The sequence below is a fragment of the Adiantum capillus-veneris genome, chromosome 25 (assembly GCF_014529385.1).
Source record: "Adiantum capillus-veneris isolate H3 chromosome 25, ASM1452938v2, whole genome shotgun sequence".
In the NCBI taxonomy this organism is placed as follows: domain Eukaryota; kingdom Viridiplantae; phylum Streptophyta; class Polypodiopsida; order Polypodiales; family Pteridaceae; genus Adiantum; species Adiantum capillus-veneris.
The window spans coordinates 130,010,972-130,034,953 of NC_140955.1; the positions used below are offsets into that span (position 1 = coordinate 130,010,972).

A 23,982-nucleotide genomic window follows, 5' to 3' on the forward strand; every position below is an offset into this window, starting at 1 on the left:
AAGCTTTTGTCACACATTGAATTCCCTTTAATGTCATTCATAATCATATCTTCAAATATGATTTGATGAGCATAGTGAGGAAAGTCTTTGTGGCACCTAATTACAATAAGATGCGTACAGAATAGATTCTAGATAAAGTGAAAGCTTCATCAGAGAGTATTCTAAAGTGTAAAATTTTTTAGTACCACAATATGGATGTACAATTGTTCTTGATGGATGAATGAACACCATAAGAGAAGGAATGTTTGGGGATCCATGCCACATGGGTGAGATTAAGACATTGAGTACGCCTATTTGGCGGAAGAAATATTGCGGGGAGAAAGTGAAGCTACAGTATGTGGCTATTACGGTCTTATCAGTGGCCGCCTCCGATGGAAACTGTGACCAAAATTGGTCATCTTTTTCTTTTGTGCACACAAATAAAAGAAATCAATTGAGTTCAAAATTAGCTCAGACTTAGTGTATGTCTTTTGCAACATGGGACTAATGCACAAGCCTACAAGGATAGTCATATGAGCTACAGAGCAAAGCTTCAAATGTTTCGAAACCCACGAAGCGATGGCAAGTGAATCCCACTCTGATGATGAAGTTGAGTGGGATTTGGAAGGTCTGGATTCAAAGTGTTCCGATGTGGAGGAAGTGGATAATATGGTGCCTATGGTTGACACTCCACATGATGTATGACAAATTCTATATTGTGGCAAAGAATTATACTTTTGTAACAATTGTTATGTGATTTTAACTACACTTATGTAGCATTTTTGTATATGATGGTTAAAAGACGCACTCCACTTTTGTAATAATTGTAACCCTTTTATACTATGATGGTTTAGAGACGCACTTCAGTTCTATCATGACTAAACTTTTTGTATATGATGGTTTAGAGACTTGCTCCATTGTTATAATGGTTGTAGAGCCATACTTGGGTGACAAATGCAATCCTTGAAAATTTGGATAATTTTCCTTGCCTATTTTTACACGAGCTTCGAATGTAGCTTTGAAATAGGTTGCATTTGATCTAGAATCCTTGGAGAATTTTTTTATCTCAAGGTGTTGGATGATCTCAAATGTCCTGACAATCTGTCCTAAGAGCTGCTTGATTTCTACATATATGACTCCCTTTGTCAAAAGGATCTAATCAAATGAAATCAAAGAAATCAGTCTTTTAACTTGCTTAAACAATGTCTCACAAGCTCTATAATGAGGTCATCAAACTTTAATAAATGCTCGTCGTACATGATCCTCCATAGCATGATATAGGTAGAGGACAAGAGCATCATTGATGACCTTATGATGGGCACATGAAAACTTTTTTTCCACCATGGCTGGAAATATATGAAATCAAAATTAGAGAAGCAAACATAAATGGTAGTGCATAAAAATGTCATAATAACTAACAATGAGTAGCGTAAATTGATCCGACATCAAACATAAAGATAGAAATATCTAAATTGATGCAAGTACTTGAAAATGGCAAGCCTAAAGTGATGGAAATCCTCCCTATAGTGAGGTCTGCATAGCCAAGAACAAGGTGTCGATTAAAACCACGGCCCTCCCTACAGTGCAACGTAGTGTTCTGCACAGCTAGGGATATGACATACATACGCACACTTATTTGAACTTCGTAGTAAAGTAACTTGTCACTTGTCCAAAACGATCGATTATAGACTTAGTGAGAAATAGATGATGTACACAATAGTGCGTCTCTATCATATTTGAAAACACGCATACAAACCTGCTTAAAGCAATGCACAAGTGGTTATGCAGCCCTTTAAGCATGTTTGTGTGTGTACATGCTCAAATATGACAGATGTGTGAATTGTGCATCTCATTTATTTTTCATCAAGTTCTAATGGACTGTTTCGGATAAGTGGTCAATTACTTCACTACAGATAAGTGTGTATTACTCCTTAAGCCCTCTCTGCAATGCGACGCGATCATCTGCACAATGAAAGACAAAGTGTTTATTTATACATAAGCCTTCCTATAGTGCGACACAGTGGTCTACACAGCCAAGGACTAGGCGATACTACACACACTTATTTGGACTCTGGATTAAGGCCACTTGTCCCAAAAACTTAACTGAGGATTCAATGAGAAATAGAAGATGTGCACAATTGGCACATATGTCACATTTGAACACACACACACACACACACATAAACATGCTTAAACGGTTGCACAATTGGTTATTTGGCCCTTTAGGAAAGTTTTGTGTGTGTGTGTGTGTGTGTGTGTGTGTGTGTGTGTGTGTGGGTGTGGGTGTGGGTGTGGGTGTTTGTGTGCAAACATGGAAGATGTGGCAATGGTAAACATCCTCTATTTCTCATTCTATGATAAGCTATATCGGACAAGTTTACTTCATTGCAGATAAGTTTTTCTATCATTCCTTAAGTGCTCTCCGTAGTGCAATGTGATGGTTTTCATAGAGAGAAAGCATTTATTTAAACCTTAGGCCTCTCTACATTGCGATGCAGTGGTCTCCACAACTAGAGACAAGGAACCTAACACTCCCTAAATCCTCCTTGGAGTGTGACACGATGGTTTCCACAACCAGAGACAAGATCTTTACTTTTCTAATCCCCTTGCAACGTGAGGCGAAGGTCTACACAACCATGAACGGGTACCCAAGACCTTAAACCCTCCCTACAGTGTGACGCTATGGTCTACACAGTCATAGACAAGGTAGTAACATGTAAACTAACCCCGATGTGTGAATATATGCTCTACAACAATAGGGTTAGAAAAAAAAATGTTAGTTGTAATCAATAGACGAACAAAAAAAGTTTATAAATCACCTCAAGCAGAAAACAAAGGCATGAGAGGATGTAAGAGGATGTAGGAGGTGGTAGCAACAAGTGCTCTGACAAGCTCATAATGGATGGCCCCAACCCCGACAATTTGTTTGAATTATTGACACCTTTGTTGTTATATAGGAAAGTGATTTCAATCAAACTATAATTTGATGGAAATATACTTTGATCGAAGTATGATTTATATGGACATACACATGGTATAATATGCATACACACACACACACACACACACACACACACATATATATATATATATATATATATATATATATATATATGAATATATGGACGTATAAATAAAGTGGGGCTTTACCAAGTTCCAATTTGCACTTCACTTCTCTTAGATTTTATAGAGAATGTTTTGTTAGAGTTCATATTTGCAAAGTTAACAAATTAGAGGCAAAGAAGTACAGACTAGAGGTAACAAGAATCTATTCATAAAATGAACACATTAAGTTATCATAAGGTTGCTCCTACCATTCTACATTCAAAATCACCCATGTGGAGTTGACGAGTTAAAGAAGGGCAAGTAAAAGGTCATAAAGAAGAATATGGTAAAAGTCTCTGAGTATGTCTAAGTCTGGGGTTGTCACTTGTTTTTCCAAGAAACAAGTGTAGATGCTGGTCTAAGGAGATGTGTACTTTTGTCTACCCTACGGTACCTCATTGTGAATTTCTGATTCATTTTGACAAAAGAATATCAAGGCCCGGGCCCCAAGGGTTTGGGTTGTAATATCAAACGCTCCTTGCTTTCATTGGTCCTATATTTTTGACAGCTGACATTTTGTTGCTTGATGTTTTAATCGCGTCGGCACATAATAGTAGAGGAACGCGCCCTTCCTACACTTCCAAAAACCACCTCCATTGTTGAAGGTGACCAGTTTCTCATTTGCCAATGATGCAAATATGTGGTTTAAACATCACAATGTAAAGTCCCCGGGCACGCTTATCACCTTCCTGGAATGCTCTATAAAATGATGCATCATGTGTAGTTATGTGAAAGCATCTAAGTAGCATAAAGTTACAATCTAATTTTCCATCCACCTCTATTAACCTACCCGGGGTTTCCAATCAACGAGCAAAGAAAACCGAACGAAGTCAATTTTCGAGTAAATATGAGTAACACCCTTAAAAATTTACTGCAAGCGCAAGCTATATTGAAGAAAATAATTATGTCATGATGGATTCGACCTCCTAGCATCTCAACGCAAAATGGTCGTACAATTGAAATTACCACAAAGCTGCGGAGGCTTCAAAATATCAAATCTCCTTACATGTTGAGGCCCCTAACAAAATCTCAGGTCACAAGAGTACATATAAAAAGCAGCTAATTATAGTTGTGTCATCGTAGATAGCTAAGTTGGGCTTTTAAGAAAGGAGACTCTGAAGCCCAACTTATTATGTCTTCCACATCCCTTTCAATATTTGGACTAGCATGAACCGTCTGCTCTCTCTGTGTCAAAATTGTCAGCATGAATCGGTGCACCGTTGAAGGGATGGTCGAGGCCACCTTGAGGCACGCTTGTATTCCTCACTTGGTATACATTGATCTCCTTGGACACAACGGGAATCATAAGACAAATGGAATTTTCTCTAATTTTCTTGGATTTGCTTCTCGAGTTGAGCCCTATTGACAAAAAGAAAACATTGAGCAATGAACACTCAATCGCCAATACCAATCATTACCCAAAGTGTGAGCCCCAAAACTGAGGTTTTTTCTGATAGTTGTGTGCCTTTTCGGGAAGATCCTTGAATTGCCAAAAGGAAATTTTAGAAAATTAGGTTATTTGCCCCTTCCCCTTTTGTCTCTACCTTTCTTGGTTTCATTCTAGAATGCTTCGAAATGCGCTGAAGCTTGAAATACATGAATGCTTGAGTCTGCTTCCTTGGTGCCAAAATATAGCGAGGATGCTATGAGGTAAGGATTGTGTGCTTATATATGGCCTTACTATAGGCTTTGATAATAATCAACATAAACTTTCCACTGATGGCTTGTAATAACTCCATGAGATTTGGTACCAGGGTCAAGTCAATGTGTGAACCGGTGCTGAGGCAAATTTCTAAAGTAAACTCACCTTTTTCAAAGTGTGTGGGACCTTTGCCTTGCAAAGTTCTAATAAAATAAAAGTTAATGGAGTTTTTTTAAAAAAAAATTGGCAGCCTGCCCCTTGTGAAACATGTCAAAACCATTCTGCGCCGGCGCGGACTGGTTCCAACATGCATCCCCTACTCCTCATGGGCTGCGCCAACATGCTAAATCCCTCTCGCACGCGCGTGTGCAGGCTCAGCAGGGCTCTGGGAAGCCAATTAGCACGTGAAGCGGCTGGAGTGTACCAGCTCCACGATCCTCATCAACTCCATCTCCATGGCCGCGAGCACCGCCATAGAAGAGCGTCGGATCAAAGTCAACTTCATTTACTCTATCCTTCGCCACCCGGCAGCGTCCATCCTCTCTACCCCTCGCCGTTTCCAATGGCAGCCGTGTCAACGCCATGCTGGTCAGTAATCTCTCTCTCTCTCTCTCTCTCTCTCTCTCTCTCTCTCTCTCTCTCTCTCACACACGTTGTGTGTATGTGTGTGTATTGTGGGACTAAAGCGGGTGGTGTTGGTCATGATGCAAGTGTGGAAGTCGTACGACAACAAGAAACTCGAGACTCTGTCATATTTGCTGCAGTTGAGTAGCGAGCAGATAGCAAAGCAGGTGGACTATAGGAATCACACTCAGAAAATAATGGTGTCAGTACGTACTGCAAGTTGTGTGTATTGTGGGACTAAAGCGGGTGGTGCTGGTCATGATGCAAGTGTGGAATCCGTACGACAACAAGAAACTCGAGACTCTGTCATATTTGCCGCAGCCGAGTAGCGAGCAGATAGCAAAGCAGGTGGACTACAGGAATCGCACTCAGAAAATAATGGTGTCAGTACGTACTACAGGAATCAAAGTCAGCTTCAATCCTTGTTGGAGATGCTTTCTTCTTCCATTTGTGAAGTTCATCTCGGCCTGCGCACGGGATCTCTCTTGCAGGGATACACAAATTCTTCAATCACAAAGTGGGCGATTATTTTCTGAGACTACTTTTTGGAACAGAGCCGTGCTTGTGATGTCATCATGTTTGCCTTCCCATGCGCTCAATAAGTGGTGGTGCATCTTCTTCCTAGAAGCACGTTTTCCAATGTGTTTCAAGGGGTTGATCACTATCTCTTCAACAGCACTCAAAATTTCAGACAGCTCCTTACCCATCCAAACCTCCATATTAGTCATGCTTTACTTCCAGCAATGGCCAATCCTGTGCTCATCTCGCAAGCAAGGGCAACGGGGGTAGAGAGGATGGACGCGGCCAGGCTCACCACGCAAGCAATTTTGGAAAGGTGGGAGGGGAAAAGCTATAAACGAGGATGGGACATACTACAGGATGGTGATGAGGGGTGGTCTACAACTGCTAGCAAGCGGCTACCTGCTGCAAGGATCCTCTCTCTCTCTCTCTCTCTCTCTCTCTCTCTCTCTCTCTCTCTCTCTCTCTGTTATGGAATTGATATGTTATTATTTATTGCAGCTGACATGTAGAAAAGTCTTGACCAAGCTGGGCTATTGCAAGAGAATATTACATTTTATAAATATTTATTCAAGTGCTCTTTTATGAGCTTTGGCCATTTATGACCAGCCGGCCAGTTTGTAACCAATTTGACCATTCAAGAAATCTATATAACAAATACGTGCAAGAGGGAAATGGTCACTCTTGCACGAGGGGAGATTGCACCCAGTGTTTACGTTGCTCTTCTCATCTCTCCTCTCTTCTCTCTCACCGTGCTGGCGTAGCACTCCGCTCTAGGAGGTGCGCCTACACGTACTCTCTCAATCTCTCTCGCTCTCAGTCTCTCTCTGCTCGTGTACAACTTGGATTATGCGTTGTGCGATTCGAGGTATGCAGATTTGTTCATTTCATGGCTTGTAGTATATTGTTTTTGCTATTTTGCAGGGCCCGCGACGTTTTCGTCTGTAGTAGTAGTATCAGAGCGCAAGACTACGCTCTTGGTAATAAGCAATTAGAGAGGCTACAAATTCGCATTCAAGCGAAGATCTAGGCAATTATACACCAAAGATAAGTGCATTTATCCAATTTTTCTATTTTTTAATTTTTTGGCTTCTTAAATATTATTTGTTCCTCGTAAATTTTTGAACAACTTACTGCTAATTCTTCCTCACTTGGTAATTAATGAAAGAGATCTAATTAGGATCGTAAAAGTCATAGTCTTATACCAGTAGGACCAAAGTTTGTATATTGTTAATATATAAATACATATACATACAATAACAAGCACAATCAACACATGCAAAGCTTGTAATGATAAGATGTATGTGTGTGACGTATGATAAAGACGAATACTTAATTAAATCAGAGAGTCTATATAGTAAAAGAAGATGATGATGTAGAAGACGTTGTTGGGAAAACAAGAGCAAGGGGCACCTCTATAGCTATGTCTCCCAAGAGCGTTGAAGACACAAGATCAGCACCACAAATGGTATCAAAAGAACCTCAAAAAAACCACAACTCAAAGGCAAGTGATCTCTTGGGAATTTATCAGCACACGCCCACCCAAAAGACCACCATGAAAATTAGGAAGCACTTACCCTGGCATGGATTTACAGCACACGCCGACCAATGCACTTGAGAGAAAGAGATTTCACCTTCACCAAATAACTCTTCAAAAACACAATTTTGAAGTGTACACACATCTCCAAACAAGAGAGCTTCCACAATCTACCATACACCTAACTGCCTGCAAGCTGCCATATTCTGTGCGCTGTGGGAAATAGACTGTATCTCCCAAAACACAACTCCAAAAGGGATGCTTTCAAGACTCAAAAATTCTCTGCATTTTCTACAACAAAAGCTCTGAAGACCACAAATTTCAATTCTATGTACCTCTATGTGAAAAATTGGCGCGAACAGCAAGCTGCCATGGCCCGACTACGCGTAAGAAGGCTAGTCGAGGGCAAAAAACTGCATCCAAAAGCATCAAGAAGCCACCACGACTCAAAACCTGCAAAATTCTGATATTTGACTGAACTTTTTTAATTTTTTACATGAGTATAAGTTATATACAAGTCTCCCTTCAAAAAACCCACTCACGGGCACTTACAGTAGCCCGCCAACTCTCACTAGACTAGCGACTTGCAGTGCATGTACATATGCTTACTAAAGCAAGCTAAAAACCTCACAAAAATAAATCCCACACACACTTTTGACATCGGGCGTCATGTCCGTATGTACAAATTTACAAAATATGGAATTCTCAAAATGCGTGCAACATAGTTTGCCAAACCCCCAGTCTGTTAGAGCATTCATGCTCAGCAGTAGACTATGCAAAAGCTTATGTACAAAGATACATCATGTACAAAGGAATCATCACTATATACCCTTACCACGATCAAATGGAAAAGTATTATCCCTTGCATCCATCGTGCACACATAATGGCATCTTCAAAGTCACAATGACAATCATCAATCACTAGTGGGCTCCAACCATCAATGTACATGTCATACAAATCAAAAGACCATGGATCAGCATTCTCACCATCGTGAGATGTATCACTCACATCAAGCCAAGAAAAAACATCCACTGTATTTATGTCATCATGGCTGTCCCAACTTTCCAAGCTACAATCCCCTTGAACATCCACACATGCATGTGATTTTCATAAGCTTCTTCACCCTTGACAATGCATGGCACACACTAACTTGCATCTCCTCATCCATCTCAACTTGTGTGTCATCGAAGCCCCAATCAAGACTACCATCACAATCCACATCACTCAAACCATCCTCTTGCTCACAATGAAAATCATAACTAGCAGGCAACTCAGTGTCACCAATAGCATCATCAACATCACAAACATTAATCTCAGTATCCCAAATGGGTCCACATACCCACAACTCATCAGGGTACCATAACAACTCATAAGATGGAGGAGAGAAAAGATCATCCATAATCTCAATATGCATGTCATCTACCTCACAATCAAAATCATCCAAAGGCATATAACGCAAGCACATAGAGCTAGACAAGTCCTCATCTTTACAATCATTCAGACATGCATCCAAATCAGCTATACCGTTGCCCTCTTTGTCATACATGCACTCCAAGGTTCTTTCTTTCACAATACCACTTGCAGATAACTCCTCATTAAAATGTACATCATCAAGAGACAAAGCTTCATCTTCTACATTTGAATCAACCTCATCATCAGTGCTACAATCATCAATAGTGATAGAGGGGCTCTCACGTGAAACCCATGAAGAAGCACAAGACTGATTTACATTTTCCAACCATCGTTCTTGCTTCAAGAAATCAACAATTCTTCTCACACCCAACAAGTCAATGCAAGCAACTTCAATGCCCAAGTATCCTGGAAGGGTACCAATGAACAAGAACTTCTCTTCCTTTGTATCCAGAACCATATCCTCAAGAACCTCTAGCTCCTACTTGAGAGAGCAAAACCTCATGTAATGCATGTCCAACTCTTCTAGCCTACTTAGATTCAATTTTTTCATCGCATCATTCATCCTCCACAAGGAATCACTGAGCTTGACCATGGCTGCAATTTTATGTCTACACCATCAAGATTGAAGGTAACTTGAAGCACTCCTCGGTGGGGGCACCAAAACACTGTTGGGAAAACAAGAGCAAGGGACACCTCTATAGCTATGTCTCCCAAGAGCGTTGAAGACACAAGATCAGCACCACAAATGGTATCAAAAGAACCTCAACAAAACCACAACTCAAAGACAAGTGATCTCTTGGGAATTTACCAGCACACGCCCACCCAAAAGACCACCATGAAAATTAGGAAGCACTTACCTTGGCATGGATTTACAGCACACGCCGACCAATGCACTTGAGAGAAAGAGCTTTCACCTTCACCAAATAACTCTTCAAAAACACAATTTTGAAGTGTACACACATCTCCAAACAAGAGAGCTTCCACAATCTACCATACACCAAATTGCCTGCATGCTGCCATATCCTGTGCTGTGGGAAATAGACTGTATCTCCCAAACCACAACTCCAAAAGGGATGCTTTCAAGACTCAAAAATTCTCTGAATTTTCTACAACAAAAGCTATGAAGACCACAAATTTCAATTCTATGTACCTCTATGTGCAAAATTGACGCAAACAGCAAGCTGCCATAGCCCGACTACGCGTAGGAAGGCTAGTCGAGGGCAAAAAACTGCATCCAAAAGAATCAAGAAGCCACCACGACCCAAAACCTGCAAAATTCTGATATTTGACTGAACTTTTTTAAGTTTGTACATGAGTATAAGCTATATACAAGTCTCCCTTCAAAAAACCCACTCACGGGCACTTACAGTAGCCCGACAACTCTCACTAGACTAGCGACTTGCAGTGCATGTACATGTGCTTACTAAAGCAAGCTAAAAACCTCACAAAAATAAATCCCATACACACTTTTGACATCGGGCGTCATGTCCGTATGTACAAATTTACAAAATATGGAATTCTCAAAATGCGTGCAACAACGTATAATGAAAATAAATTTTTGGGTCACAAGGGACCTTTGCGACGCTTGCCTTGTAAGAAGCAAACCCTCCTCAATAATGACCCACAATGGCCAAGGTAACTCAAAGTACCATAAGTACTGGTGGGACGCAGACCCAAGAGATTCCAAAGGTTTATTAAAAGAAAATAAATTTAAAAAACTTCTCTCTCTGTTGCATGCTTGGAGCCCCGCAACCCTGCTCATGAGGCCACCTTTGCCACTTTCAGCATCAATGGCTCAACGCTCAATCAACAGCTGAGCTACCGGATTTCCAGCGCTGTCATCATCAAATGACGTCTTCACGTGCGGCAAGACGCTCCAACAATGACTGGCCTGCCAAAAACATGACTTCTCTCTCTTGCGCAACCTGTGTTGCATGCCTTGCAGATTCTCTGTCCCTCCGGAGCAAGGACCTCAAGGAGATGGGCCATGAGCAATGGAGTACATGCAGCTTGATGGGAATCCAAACGCCTCACATAAAAGACACAAAGGTCACACCAACTAGGTTCGCATGCAGTCGACTGCACCCAATTTTGGATATTTTCTCATACCGCTCCCGTGTCTCTTTCGATCTCTCTCTCGGGACAACTAGGTACAGAAGCAGACATTGATGAATCTCTTCACCGACGGCTGCCACACTTTCTCCGAAGATGGCCGCTGATGGGTGCATTCACAACGACGAGGCTCCATATTAATTTTAGTCGTTCACTGTAATTAATTTTATTTTTGTACCCCAGTATTGGATCGGATTCACACAGATTGTCTTGGTTTGGCATCATATGCACTCTTGCCCTTTTGAAAACTGTTAATATCACAATTCATTTCATTTCTCTCTTTCTCTCTTCCCCCCTTCCACTAACGACTCCCTACAAAGGCGGACATTCACAGGGTTTTTAGTGACTAGTGCAATACTCTCTCGAACAACGTTTTACTTCATTTTCTATTTCTCTACCCGACATTAGCTTAGATTCACAAGATCGTATTAGTTTGTTCCCATAGGCCTGCCAAGGACGGATCATATAAAATTTCATTTCATTTCTTGTTCTCTCTTCACCCCCCCCCCCCCCCCCCCCCCCAACTACTTAGAGAGACAAACATTAACAAAGCTCTTTCGGACAGATACTTTCTGCGACAATACCCAAAGCATCCATGGAAATTGTCGACGATGTTGATAATTATTTTAGTCTAATGCCCTTAGAATTTTAGTTTTTCAATTTATTTGATTACAACTTTGTACCCAGACATTGTATTCAATCCATAAAGACTGCATCAGCGTGGTCTCATAGGCCTTTTGAAGATGCGTAATATAACCTTTCATTTCATTTCCCTCTCCCTCTTTCCCCTCCCAGTACCACTGCTTAGAGAGGCGTACATTGATGACGTTCTTCAGCGAGCAATGCACTACTTTCTCACACAACGCCTGATGCCATGTATCCTCAGTCACCAACAATGATGGTGATGATTTTAGTGTTTTTACGGTTTCTTTTTAGTCTTTCACTTTACTTAATTTTATTACCCAAATATTGGTATAAATCCACAAGGATTGTATCAGATTGGTCTCATAGGAAATTTTGGCATTTTGATCACTGTTAATATAACATTTCATTTAATTTCTTTCTCTCTCTCTCTTTCCCCCTCGTCTACAATTTGTGCACACACACCCACAAACATTCTCTTTGAATGTCTCAATAATACGCAAACTGGCATTCCCTGCTTGATGCATATTTATTCTTCTATTCAACCTAATTAATTAGACCTTTACTTTGCCAATTTTGAACGACAAGGGTATACCTCGTGTCGTCCGCGTTATCTGACTATCAAGGCATTATTTAGCCTGCTTTAAATAACTTGTACAAGCTGTAGACTCCCATCATACACACTATAAGTTTAACCGACAAGTTTAATTATGTGGTTTTGCAAGGCATTTTTTTTAATGCACAAGAACCCGGCTCCATTCTCTTACATCATTTTATGTCTAACTAGAAATGCATGTCGTAAATGAAGGCTTCTAGGCCGCTAAGACCGTATTAGTTTTGTTTCTAATTCCCCCTCACCCTCTAATCGATACAAGGCTAATCATAGTAGATGTCTGTAAGTAATCAGTGTCAGTTTGTCTCTTACATTGAGCTATACGATCAAATTGAATCTCATTCCTATCTTTTATGTTTGTTTAATCTTTGCTAGAACTGCAGAGTTTTTGTTCTCGATAAGTTGTCTCTCAAATTTCAGTTTCAACAAGGTTATGGATCATTTTCTTACTTATGTTCCAGTTTAATTTATTTTTTAACATCACCTTTATCAAGTCCACGTCCCAAGACTATACGTTATCAATATGAAATCAACCACTAATATTGAATCGAATTCTAGATAGACAGAATATCCTTTTATTTCATTGCAAATTACTAACACCAAATTATGACATTTTTTATTTTTAACTATATTTTGATATAAAATGCTAGTTGCAGCACTTGTATATATATATTTTTTCAAATATAGGATACCCTCTTGGTATGTACATCCAATCCGTCATTCCTCTCTTCTTATTTTATTTCTTTGTATTGTGTTCTAAGTTGAATGCTCAAATACTATTAAGGTCATGGCTTTTGATTGTATTGAAAGAAATATTTTATTGAGATGATTTGTGAATAAGCTATGCAGCTACTCATGTGAGCTAAGGTGCTCTGGATAGTGACCAACAATTTGTAAGTACCTTACTATACTCCAAAATGGTGTCACACAGATAGTAAATACTTTTCCCTTTTATGTTTTGTTTAGTCCATTGGTCACGGACACACAGATTCGCCGATTTAAGCAGTGTGTAGATACTCATCCTGCTGCAGATCCATCAATCTAGGCAGCACATTAATAAAATTGCAGATTCATGATTTTTTTTTAACTTATACCAAATGCAGATTCGTCGATTTAGGCAGCACGTTAGATTGGTGTAGACTCGCCGGATGAGGCAACACCGATCACAAAATCATGCTGCAGTGGCTGGCCACCATTGTAACTGGTATGATTTTGTTACCCGGGTACATAATGAAAGTGTACATAATGAAAGTGATTTGGATTTGGACTTATATTGTGGAATTGGAATTGGATTGGGATTTGGTATCTGGTGATTATTACGACATTGTTTATGTGATGAGACTTGACATTATGAAATTAATGATGAGTGTGACCAATGATATCCTGATTCATCAGGTTATGACATATACTGCTTATTCTAGTGGTATGGGACACTAGAATAGGTAATATGTGGATGACGACAGGCATAAGCTAATGTTGTTTAGTTTCATAAATTTTTCTTTTATTATGTGATGTTTTTGACACAACATACTAATCATTGTTTTTGACAAGTATTATTTGCAGATTTTTATCTTTGCAACTGAGGACAGTTGCTTTTCAACGGAGAGGTATGTTATGGAATTGATATGTTATTATTTATTGCAGCTGACAGGTGGAAAAGGCTTGACCAAGCTAGGCTATTGCAAGAGGATATTACATTTTATAAATATTTATTCAAGTGCTCTTTTATGAGCTTTGGCCATTTATGACCGGCTGGCCAGTTTGTAACCAATTTGACCATTCAAGAAATCTATATAACAAATACGTGCAAGAGGGAAATGGTCACTCTTGCACGGGGGGAGATTGCACCCAGTGTCTGCGTTGCTCTTCTCATCTCTCCTCTTTTCTCTCTCACCGTGCCGACGTAGCACTCCGATCTAGGAGGTGCGCCTGCACGTGCTCTCTCAATCTCTCTCGCTCTCAGTCTCTCTCTGCTCGTGTACAACTTGGATTATGCATTGTGCGATTCGAGGTATGCAGATTTGTTCGTTTCATGGCTTGTAGTGTGTAGGCTCTGCAGGTATGGGGCTCTTGGAAGCGAATTAGAGAGTGAAGCGTCTAGAGTGCAGCTTGATGTATTTTACCTGCAAGGCAATGGCAACACTAGCCACAGAATATGGTACAACAATCAATACGTGTTGTACGACAGTGATGAGGGGTGGTCTATAACTGCTAGCAAGCAGCTGCCTACTGCAAGGATCACGAGGTAATGAGAGAGAGAGAGAGAGAGAGAGAGAGAGAGAGGGAAGCTCATTGATGGATCCATATGGGCAGAGGTCATGCTCCTGCTAGAGAGCACGCGTTACATGATGCACAGTTTACGAGAGCCTTGTTCACAGCAAACATACGTCCACCCTTTCCCATGGATGTTGTTGATCCACCATCTCACCCTCTTGCATATTCTAGTGGACCCGTGCAAGCTTGTAAATTTTGTTCAACCTTAAGAGGACAAGTAGTCGATCGATTGCTTTAAGTCTTTTTAACAATTGTTTGTTTTTGAAGCAACAAGCTCTTTGGACAAGATCAAGTAGATAGCCATAGATCTAGAGCATGTGGTTGATGATGTACCTATTATCAAGAGTACAAAAACTTACGCTTGGATGTTAGTACATATTTAGCATGGGTAGAATAGATGAAAGTCTTTATCATACTCTACAACCACTTAGCACAGTGTTATCACACTATGTCTCTTTTCCCCTATCATTTTTTAAAATCTCATTAATTGACTAATAAATTTATTGAGGGACTTGCTCGTTTTTTTTGTTGCTCGGAAAAACTCGCTCATCATCTTGTAAGACTCCAACCACTTAGCACAGTGTTATCACACTATGTCTCTTTTCCCCTATCATTTTTTAAAATCTCATTAATTTACAAATAAATTTATTGAGGGACTTGCTCGTTTTTTTTGTTGCTCGGAAAAACTCGCTCATCATCTTGTAAGACTCCATCTAGCCATAGGAGCTATTGTTAAAGTAGCAAACTCTTGTACACACTCTCTCTACCTCAACCCAATCATTTCATCGTATGTCATCAATTTATCATTAATCAAGTTATTATTTGAGTCTACTCTCTCTCTCTCTCTCTCTCTCTCTCTCTCTCTCTCTCTCTCTCTCTCTCTACTATTGTAATTATCAATGCTACCAAGATGAATGCAAATCTCGTTGATCCACCCTAGCCCAACATTACGCAACCAATCCAGTTCATGTTGTGGAAAGAACAAGGCAATAACTTTGATTTCTTGGTAGCATGTTACATCGCCGAAACTCCTTGGTGGGGCAACATTATTGGATGTTTGGTTGCATCTTTGTGCGTGCAAATGAACCACCATCTTTCAAGATAAGTGCAATGACTCTCAACCATGGATGGATATCTCTTATTGAAGACTTTGGTATTGTACACACAAATACGCATCAATGCTTTGTGGTGGGATATTATGAATGCTTCTAAACCTGTGCAGATATCAGACTTACCCATTTTGCATCATTTGGTCAAGTCATGGAAGCAAATGCTTAATTATTCCACATGGGGACCTTTGAATTCTTGTAAATATCAAATTCTCTCATTCATGAGATCCTAGCAACATCTCATGTAATTTTTTGCCAAAAAATTTCTCTTGTCAACATCAATTCAATGGCGCTGAGATTGGGAGTAGTACGGCTAGTTGTTATGTTTGTTCCGCGAAAGCTTCGTATGCTATCTTTTTGTTATGCACGTCTTAATGTTCAGCTGCCTGGAGCTTACCAACCTCTTAAGAGACAATTGCAAGAATAGGTCAATCATTAGGACATCCTCCTCCTTTTCATCTAGCACATGCATGAGATGATTGGGTTTTGCATAAGCACATACGATTGAGAAGAGCTTTTGCTAATACTGTATCACTGTCTAGTGCAAGACAAAAAATCGGCTTGCCAATGTGGCAACAAACTTTGGAAGAATTTTAAAAAAAAGCATCTTGGTGAATGGACCCTCATGGTGGGAGGTTTACTTTAGCTATTGTTATTTCTGCCAAACCTCCTAAGAAACATTTATTCATTGCCCGATGGCTTGTCAAATATGGAGTTTCATCTCTTTGGTTTGGAATGCAAAAACTGGGTACTTTATATCACCAACAAAATGGCTTCTTGGTAATGGCAACAATGGAAGGAATGATCAAGCAAATCACGTCACTTTGCTTTCTTTAGATGGTTGGGCCTTTGGCATACATGGTCCATTGTAATGACTCTTTTATTCACGATCAACGATCAAAGGTCATATTAAATGTATTCAGGTTTGCTACTTTGATGGGCTACCTTCTTGCTAGATGCACAGGTCATTCCCACAGAACAAGTGCTCCCATGGCCACATGCCATACACACTTAAGATTGGGCACATGTCTCGAAGTAGGACATGCTACCTATTTCTTGTATCCTCTTTTCCTTGATTAGATTTAATGAATCGAACATTACGAAATAAAGGAGGTCGAATATATTGGCAAACCAACACAAGCAAGGCATATGTAGGCTGAGGTGTGGAGCAAGCAACAAGGCGTCCAATATGGTTGCACAAGGATGTGAGGGTAAAGAGTGATGAGAGGTGGTGAGAGATGGATTAGGATTTCAAAGAGTTCAAGACCATTATCTCAATTCCCTCAGCATCAGGTCTAAAGTTCAAGACTTGTTGAATACATCTTTGAGGTCTCTTGGGATTGTTCCTGCGGCATTAAAATTCTCTCTGTGCGTCTCCTTTTTGACACTAATCACAACACGGATACATTGTTAAAGCAATTTCCCATGCTTTGTCAAGTTCATCATACATGAAATAACCGAAGTAGGGCACTTTTCTATACATAGTTTGGCTTGTTCCAACAAAAAGCATGTGCCCATTCCATTTAGGTACTAACCCTTTTGGCATTTTAATTGTTAACAAATAGGGCTTTAAGATTACTGTTTGAAGGCTCTTGTGGTGCAAAGCTGGCTGTGTTATATGGTCTGAAAGATCAACGGCGTTAACTTACTTTTTGAGTAAGTAGCTCAAAAACTCAGACTTTCTTCGGTACATTAAATATAGCATAGAATCTAGCACATAAGTGGTCACAAGCATTAAGGAGATACCAATATCAAAGAACTACTGCTAATTTAACAAGAAGGATTAAACAGAGTTGCATTTCAAATGATAATCACGCATTGCCGTCCTTCCATCAAATCATATGAAATGCAAACATATACAAACACAATGTTGTCCGGAATTACCTCCAGGTGATGTGACTGACAAGGGGACATGGAATACATGACATGCATTGAAACCCCCAGGGAGAACTTGCTTCCTGCCCCTACTGGCTTGCCAGTAGCTGGAGGCTCTTTTCCTCTTGCCGGTTCTAGCCCGAAAAATAAAAGTAAATAGTAAATGTTGTACAGAATGATGAACAGCAATAGGAACTAGTAACCTTCATAACTACCGATATAAAGCGTGTGTTAGTACATCCAAAAGAGCATAGTTTATCACAAGCAAACACACCTCAAAAATGTTTGCTGGACAAGTATAAAACCTCCTTAAAGGAAGCTGGAGTTATTGTTGATTTACGCAATAAACATGAAGCACTAACAGCATGATCTGACCCTAAAGCTTAACCATTTCAACCTCTTGATGTTTGCAAATATGAAGAGGATGCCAAGAGTGCACGAGATTTTGACACACCCGTCTTCTCTTTTAATCTGCAAAACCAACCATAAAAGTAAAATAGAAACAAGGTGAAACGCTCACATTGGCATTCTAAAACAATAAAATGAAAAGGAAGTAAAGCCATGTAAGACTCTTAAAGAAAGAGACCCATTGACAAACTAAAACAAAGGTAGGTCCAATCAGCATAGGAATGCATGGAGAGAGATCTTTCTTTCTCATGGCAATGAACTGTAAAAGCACCTACCCAGTAAAACTTCTGGATCTGTTCCATGAAGGAGATCAAAGACTTCACAAATGCTCGAACCCTTCTGCATCTGTCGGAACAGAACATATGTTATATCAATATACAAATTATGGAATGTGCAATGATAGTCATGAACTGGAACTGGCACTGTTTTTAGTTTAGGACCTTCTCCTTGGTTCTGGGCTTAGACCACATATAATTTGTGTTGACAGAAAAAAGGAACAGCTTTCGACAAAAATCATGATCGTACAATCAAATTTTTTTTGCTATTGTGACATGTATGCACCTGGTTCCTTTCCAAAAAGATCACTCGAGTGATTGCACCAAAGAAAAAGCACAAGGTCTTCATGCTGTTTGGTCGATTTATGAGGCACAGTTGAACTATCGAAGTTCTCACAGCACCTTACTGCGAATTGTGAATTGCATGCATGCAAGAAACTGTATCCTGAATTCACCCTAATGGGGCAAGGGCACAAGAATCAGATCTGGTTTCTTTGAACATAAGATTTCCATCCTCACTACATGGGAAGCTAGCAAAGCTGGAGACCGCAAAGACAGCTGTTTATACAAACTACTCAAGGCGAAATGAGAGAGTACGTGTCACATCATCTATAGTATCAAGGCCATTCAGCACATGTGGCATGCGCAGGTAAGGTGCTTAGTTCACATTGTTTGTGCAGAGCTTGGGGGTGGAGTCCACACGGGATCTCAAGAGGCCTAGGATAGCCAGAGGGGTGTGCAGCCCGGCACACTCTAAGGCTTGGATCATGTCCGGTCAAGTGCGAACGGCGAAGTCCAATCTATTAAAAGGGACACCTTTTTATCATCTCTATGTAAAGTTTTACTGACTACACCTTGATTTACTGTGTCTTATGTGCCAAGAAGAAAGACATTTTATCTGCGGCCCATGAAAGTGTGTCCTTTCGAGGGTGCACTATTTTGATGGCAGACTTCAGCTTCTATTAAGCCTAGATTTGGCTTGCTTATGATTTATGGTAGTGTTGTGCTGCATGCATGCTGTCTATGCAAACCATAGCTTCACTAGCAAGGTGGTGGCGGAGACTATCAAGGAGAGAGGAGGGCAGGTTGCACCAGGGTAGCCGGCCTTACAGCACCTTCAACAGGTGTTTCTAAGCACTTGCCTGATTAGGACGAGGGTGCTCTATAAGGGAGCCATTTCAACACAGGTCATCATTGAGAGAGCAGACAACTTAATAGAGTTACAGCCTACTTATCCTCAATGCATCACTCCAGGTGATGAGAAAGTAATGATTCAAGACTGATTGCAACAATAACAGTCTGCCGACTGCTCGGATAGGCGAGTTGCATACTCTAGAGTTGGGAAGGTCTGCCTCCTCTACCAGAACATCTGAAGCTGGGTCAAAACCATGTCTCCACTGTGAAAAGTGGGCTCGAAGTGCTCGGATGGTCAAGGGGCTCATCGCGATGACCTTGGACGCCATCTCGGAGGTCTCAAACTCTATCTGATAGTAGCCGCGTCCCAGAAACTGAACGTCCAAGATCTTGCCCACCTCTGCAAGAAGGCGAGCCTGGAGAAGATCACGCACCTTTCCTCTGTTGGGTCTGGTGCCGAGAATCTTGCAGATGACGGAAGTCGCCTGCAGGCGTTCCACCTCTGCGGCTAGGCTCGCTTGCTCTATCGGTGAGAGAGCAAGTCGAATGGTGGGCTCAACGGGGTCAGGCGAGGGGACTTCATTGGAGTTCCTCTTTGGCGGAGCTTGAGCCTCCATCTGTGTCTGCTGCTGTGAAGAAAAGGTGGAGAAGCATCGACGGAAGGGGAAACTCCTGCTGGACCGAGCACGTCGAGGGTGTTGGCGAGGCCCGACAAGCAAGAGTGGCTAACGGCAATGTGCAGGCAGGCGGACGGGGCAATGGGTAACGGCAATGTGCAAGCAGGCGGGCAGGGCAGTGGGCCGGCAAGCGGACAGGGCAACGGCGGGGAACGGGCGGGCAGTGGGCAGGGCGACGGGCGGGGTTGGACAGCAGGCTGGCTGGGTAGCGGGTAGCGGGCTGGGCTGGGCAGCGGGGGCAGAGCGCGTAGCGGGCGCTGGCGCAAGAGAGCGGAGAGGCTACGCGAGGGCGGGCTGGGGGGGGGGGGGGGGGGGGGGGGGGGGGGGGGGGACAGCGAGCTCGCAAGGGTCTTGCTTTCAAGATCTTTACTTTGTCCCCTTCGGTATTTCTTTTTATACTAATCTGTGTTCAAAGTACAAGACAGTAGGCAGGTGCTCACTCTCAGACTCTACGTCCAAATGCTTTCGAACTCTCTGGCTTGTCTTCATTCTGTTCTTGCTATGCCGTTTTGGGACACTTCGCGGAGACGTGCACATGTTCCACGCATCCAAAACACTTCCCCTCTTTGATGTACTTGGCCCTCTCTCGAAGAGTGAGCGAGGGTCGTGTATCCTTGTCTTTCTTTTCTTGGGAACTCTTTCTCTTTCTACTTTCATTGTTAGAAGTTTGTTGGCTTCTCCGAGTCAAGTTCTCATCAGTGGGGTAAGTCAAATTTCCCGAATGTATCGCAAAACCCCGTTTCGCATGACCCGTCAATTCTTGAATAGAATTTGACTTTTGTTTCAAGCAATAATCTCGGATCTCTGTAGGAAGTCCGCAGCAAAACCGCTCAATCTGTTCCTTAAACGAGACCTTAAATGAAGAGGTTGGTAGAAAAGAGTTCCAAAATCTCTCGCAATAAGCGTCCAAAGAATCTTCCTTGGTCATTCGAAGATGATTCCAAGCGGTTCGTATATCTCGTTCGTACTCCCGAGTAAGCCAAGAAGAAATAAAGAGCCTTTAGAATTTCAACCATTTAACTGGAGCTTCCTTCCTCAGAAGAAGAGTGGACCACCATGTTCGAGCATTTCCCTTGAAGAAAGATGTAGCCCTCCTAATCTTGGAGTGCTCTGAGTACTGCCCTTCAGAGAAAGCTATGTCAAACTGCTGAATGAAGGCCAAAGCCCTCGAGCATCTCGGAATCCAGAAAAAGAATCAAACTAAATTGACTGTCCACCTTCTTTGAATTCTTCTACTTTCTTGCTTTTATCTTCAAGAAAGTCATATTGGTTGGCTCTGTAAAAACGCTTCTTCTTTGCATAAAACCTGTGATCATAGGAGTCCGAACTATCTGAGGATGACTCCTCTGTAGAAATGTCAGAAACTGGGCGAAATCTAGGCTTCTTTGCCTTTTTCTTGCGCTTTCCGAAGCTTTGCTTTTTGCCTTTTTTGTCTTCTTCGCTCGAGTCAAGAGAACTAGAAGAATTGTCAGAAGAAGAAGAAGAAGAAGAAGAAGAACTGGGTAGTCCTTCAAATTGTACACGCTTCTTCTGCTTTCTTGCCGATGCGAAAGAAGATTGACGGTGTCTGAACCACCTCTTGTAATTCTTGCTCTATAAACATCCTCGGAGAAGGAGGTTTCTTGATTGCCGGTTTGATGGGTGGTTATGTGGCCTTCTGCCACTGGGTGTGTACCTCTGCAATGGATTGCTGAGACAAATTTTGCAAATTTTGGATCCTTCGCAATTTTAATCATCTGCTTTGTTGCCTCGTCAACCAATTGTCGACGTTCCATCTCTTCAATCTCGAACGAAGTAGGCCGAGGTGGGCCAGACCCTTCCTCTGTTTGCTCATGAGAATCTTCTTCGTGATCTCCTCCCGCATTCGCAGCACTGTTTCTTGTTGGAATCCATAAGTGCCGCGCCAGTAGAAGAGAAATTGGCCACGCTCTGATACCACTGTAACAAACTTGGACACCCCAAGTCGAGATTCTACCGCGACACAACAGAGATTCACTTCAAACAGTTCACAAAGATGACGCAGCCCGGCGTAGTTCCGTGCCCAGAGGTATTGGCCCCGAAGACTGGCGCTCCTTTCGGTAATTCTTTTTATATTAATCTGTGTTCAAAGTACAAGAGAGTAGGCAAGTGCTCACTCTCAGACTCTGCGTCTAGATGCTCAGAGAAGTGAGGCCTAGCCCACTTATTTATAAGTACAAGGGATGCCCAAAAGCAGAGCCCCAAAATCTCAAACTCAAAAGCAAAGTTCCCAAAAATAATGGGTCTTCCAAAAGCTTTCAAAATTTAAAGCATCAAGCCCCAAAAGCTGGCCAGCGTAAATCAGCCAGCGCTTTTTACTCAAATCCGTACGGAATGCCAAGTCAACATTGTTAGCATTTTCTGCGCCATAAAATCCGGGCTGCCACGTGTCAGGCTGTCAGCGCAATCTGCGGCGCATTTTCCGGGCAGTCCTATCAGCAGGGGGTGTGTGTGTCCAGGGCTAGCCACGTCACCAGTTTGTGACAAAAACTACAGACGGACTCCCAGGCAATTGTACTCGGTGATTCAGTACCAAAAGGGGCGTCAAACTTTGGGGCCAATGCATCTATACGTGGAACTACGCAACTTCATGTCACGACTACTGTTTGTTTTCAAGTTCAAGTGTTAAAGTTTTCAAGTATGTTTGTGTATTGTTGTGAGATCACCTCCTCCTAGTTTTAGAGAGGAAAAGAGACGGAAGTCAACACTTATAGTGAAAGCAAGGCGGAAAATTGATAGAAATATTTCTTTTTCACTCAAAAGAAATTGATCAAGCCATGGAGCAAGATCAACGAAATCATGAAATACATGAAACACTCTTGCAAAGGATGGAAGTTTGAGTCTTTTCTCGCCTACCTTGGCCGACGGTCAACTTTTGAGGATTTGGCAAAGTGGGGATCCAAAAGGCAACCCTGCCGACGTGTTCATTTTGAGGACGGCTTCATTCCTCCTCCTCCTAGTTCCAATGAGGAAGATGGACAGAAGTCGAGAAACAAAAGTACAGAACAAAAATCAAGGAAGAATTAAGGAGTTCAGGTCATTCACACACAAAAACTCCTAACGACTCTGATGATGACTCCTATACCTTCCGGACCACTTTTGGCTAAACAAGGAATCACTTGATTCAGGAATCAATGTAGGCAAGGAGGAATTTAAGGACGGAGGACAAAGTGTAAAGCTCGACACTTTTTTGGCCCACGGCCTCACCCAAATGCAGGTGCAACCAAAAGCAACTCACTTATGCTAAAAACATAGCAAAGCACATCAAATAATTGACTTCGCACAAACCCCTTCCCTCCCCCCCCCAAAAAAAACAAAGAAAAGCAGCATATTCTTTTAAAAAAGCAATTCTGCCAGGAGAAAGATCCCCAGCTGTAAGAGAGAGAAAACTGCACTCTTCTAGATAGAGAAAACAATAATATTCAGGTTCAGAGGGACAGTATCAGTTTCCCTCTAGAGAGAGAAAGTCGATGCACACCTAGGAAGCTATGACTCAGAAATTGGCGGACCACCTTTCTAGAGAGAGGAATTCTGTGACTGGACAGAAATACGCTGTGATCAGTTGCGCTTCCTCTCTAGACGCAAAAACCCTAACCCTAAAACCCGTCACAACCCTCATCCTTGTCATAGTAACTGAGGGTGTTAAAACAACATGGTGTCAACCGATCCAGCGCAGATGTCAGTGCCCTTCAAATGCTTGAGGTGATTAACAAGGGAGACTTGTGAAGGCAATGGCTGTGCTCCAGAGAATGGCTCATTGGGAAGGGGACAAATGTTGTAGATTGATTCTTTATAAACTTAAGAGAGGAACGTATGTGCATCTCTCGACAAGCTAAACTTTCACTCAATCATAGAAAGACTTGGTTCAGACACTAGACACTAGACAGACAAAGAGGACATGAACTTGTTATATGCCTACATGCATATTCTACTTGTACTTTTGCAAGAACAAGGAGAACTTCTAAAAGACCAAGAAGAATGCTACCGACTGCCAACTCACAGCTTCAAACTCTTAAACATTGACT

General features: G+C 41.6%; 1 protein-coding gene across 1 annotated transcript in view; it reads right to left on the reverse strand.

The window, feature by feature from the left end:
• Positions 1-17,636: 17,636 nt before the first annotated feature.
• Positions 17,637-23,982, reverse strand: part of LOC147425648 (uncharacterized) — a 70,759-nt gene continuing 64,413 nt past the window's right edge. Inside the window, exons 3-4 of the mRNA XM_086500675.1 lie at positions 18,129-18,198; positions 17,637-17,916 (exon numbers count right to left, since the gene is read on the reverse strand). Coding sequence (XP_086356801.1) covers positions 17,912-17,916; positions 18,129-18,198 — 75 coding nt within the window. The 3' untranslated portion in view covers positions 17,637-17,911. The remainder of the gene's footprint in view (positions 17,917-18,128; positions 18,199-23,982) is intronic.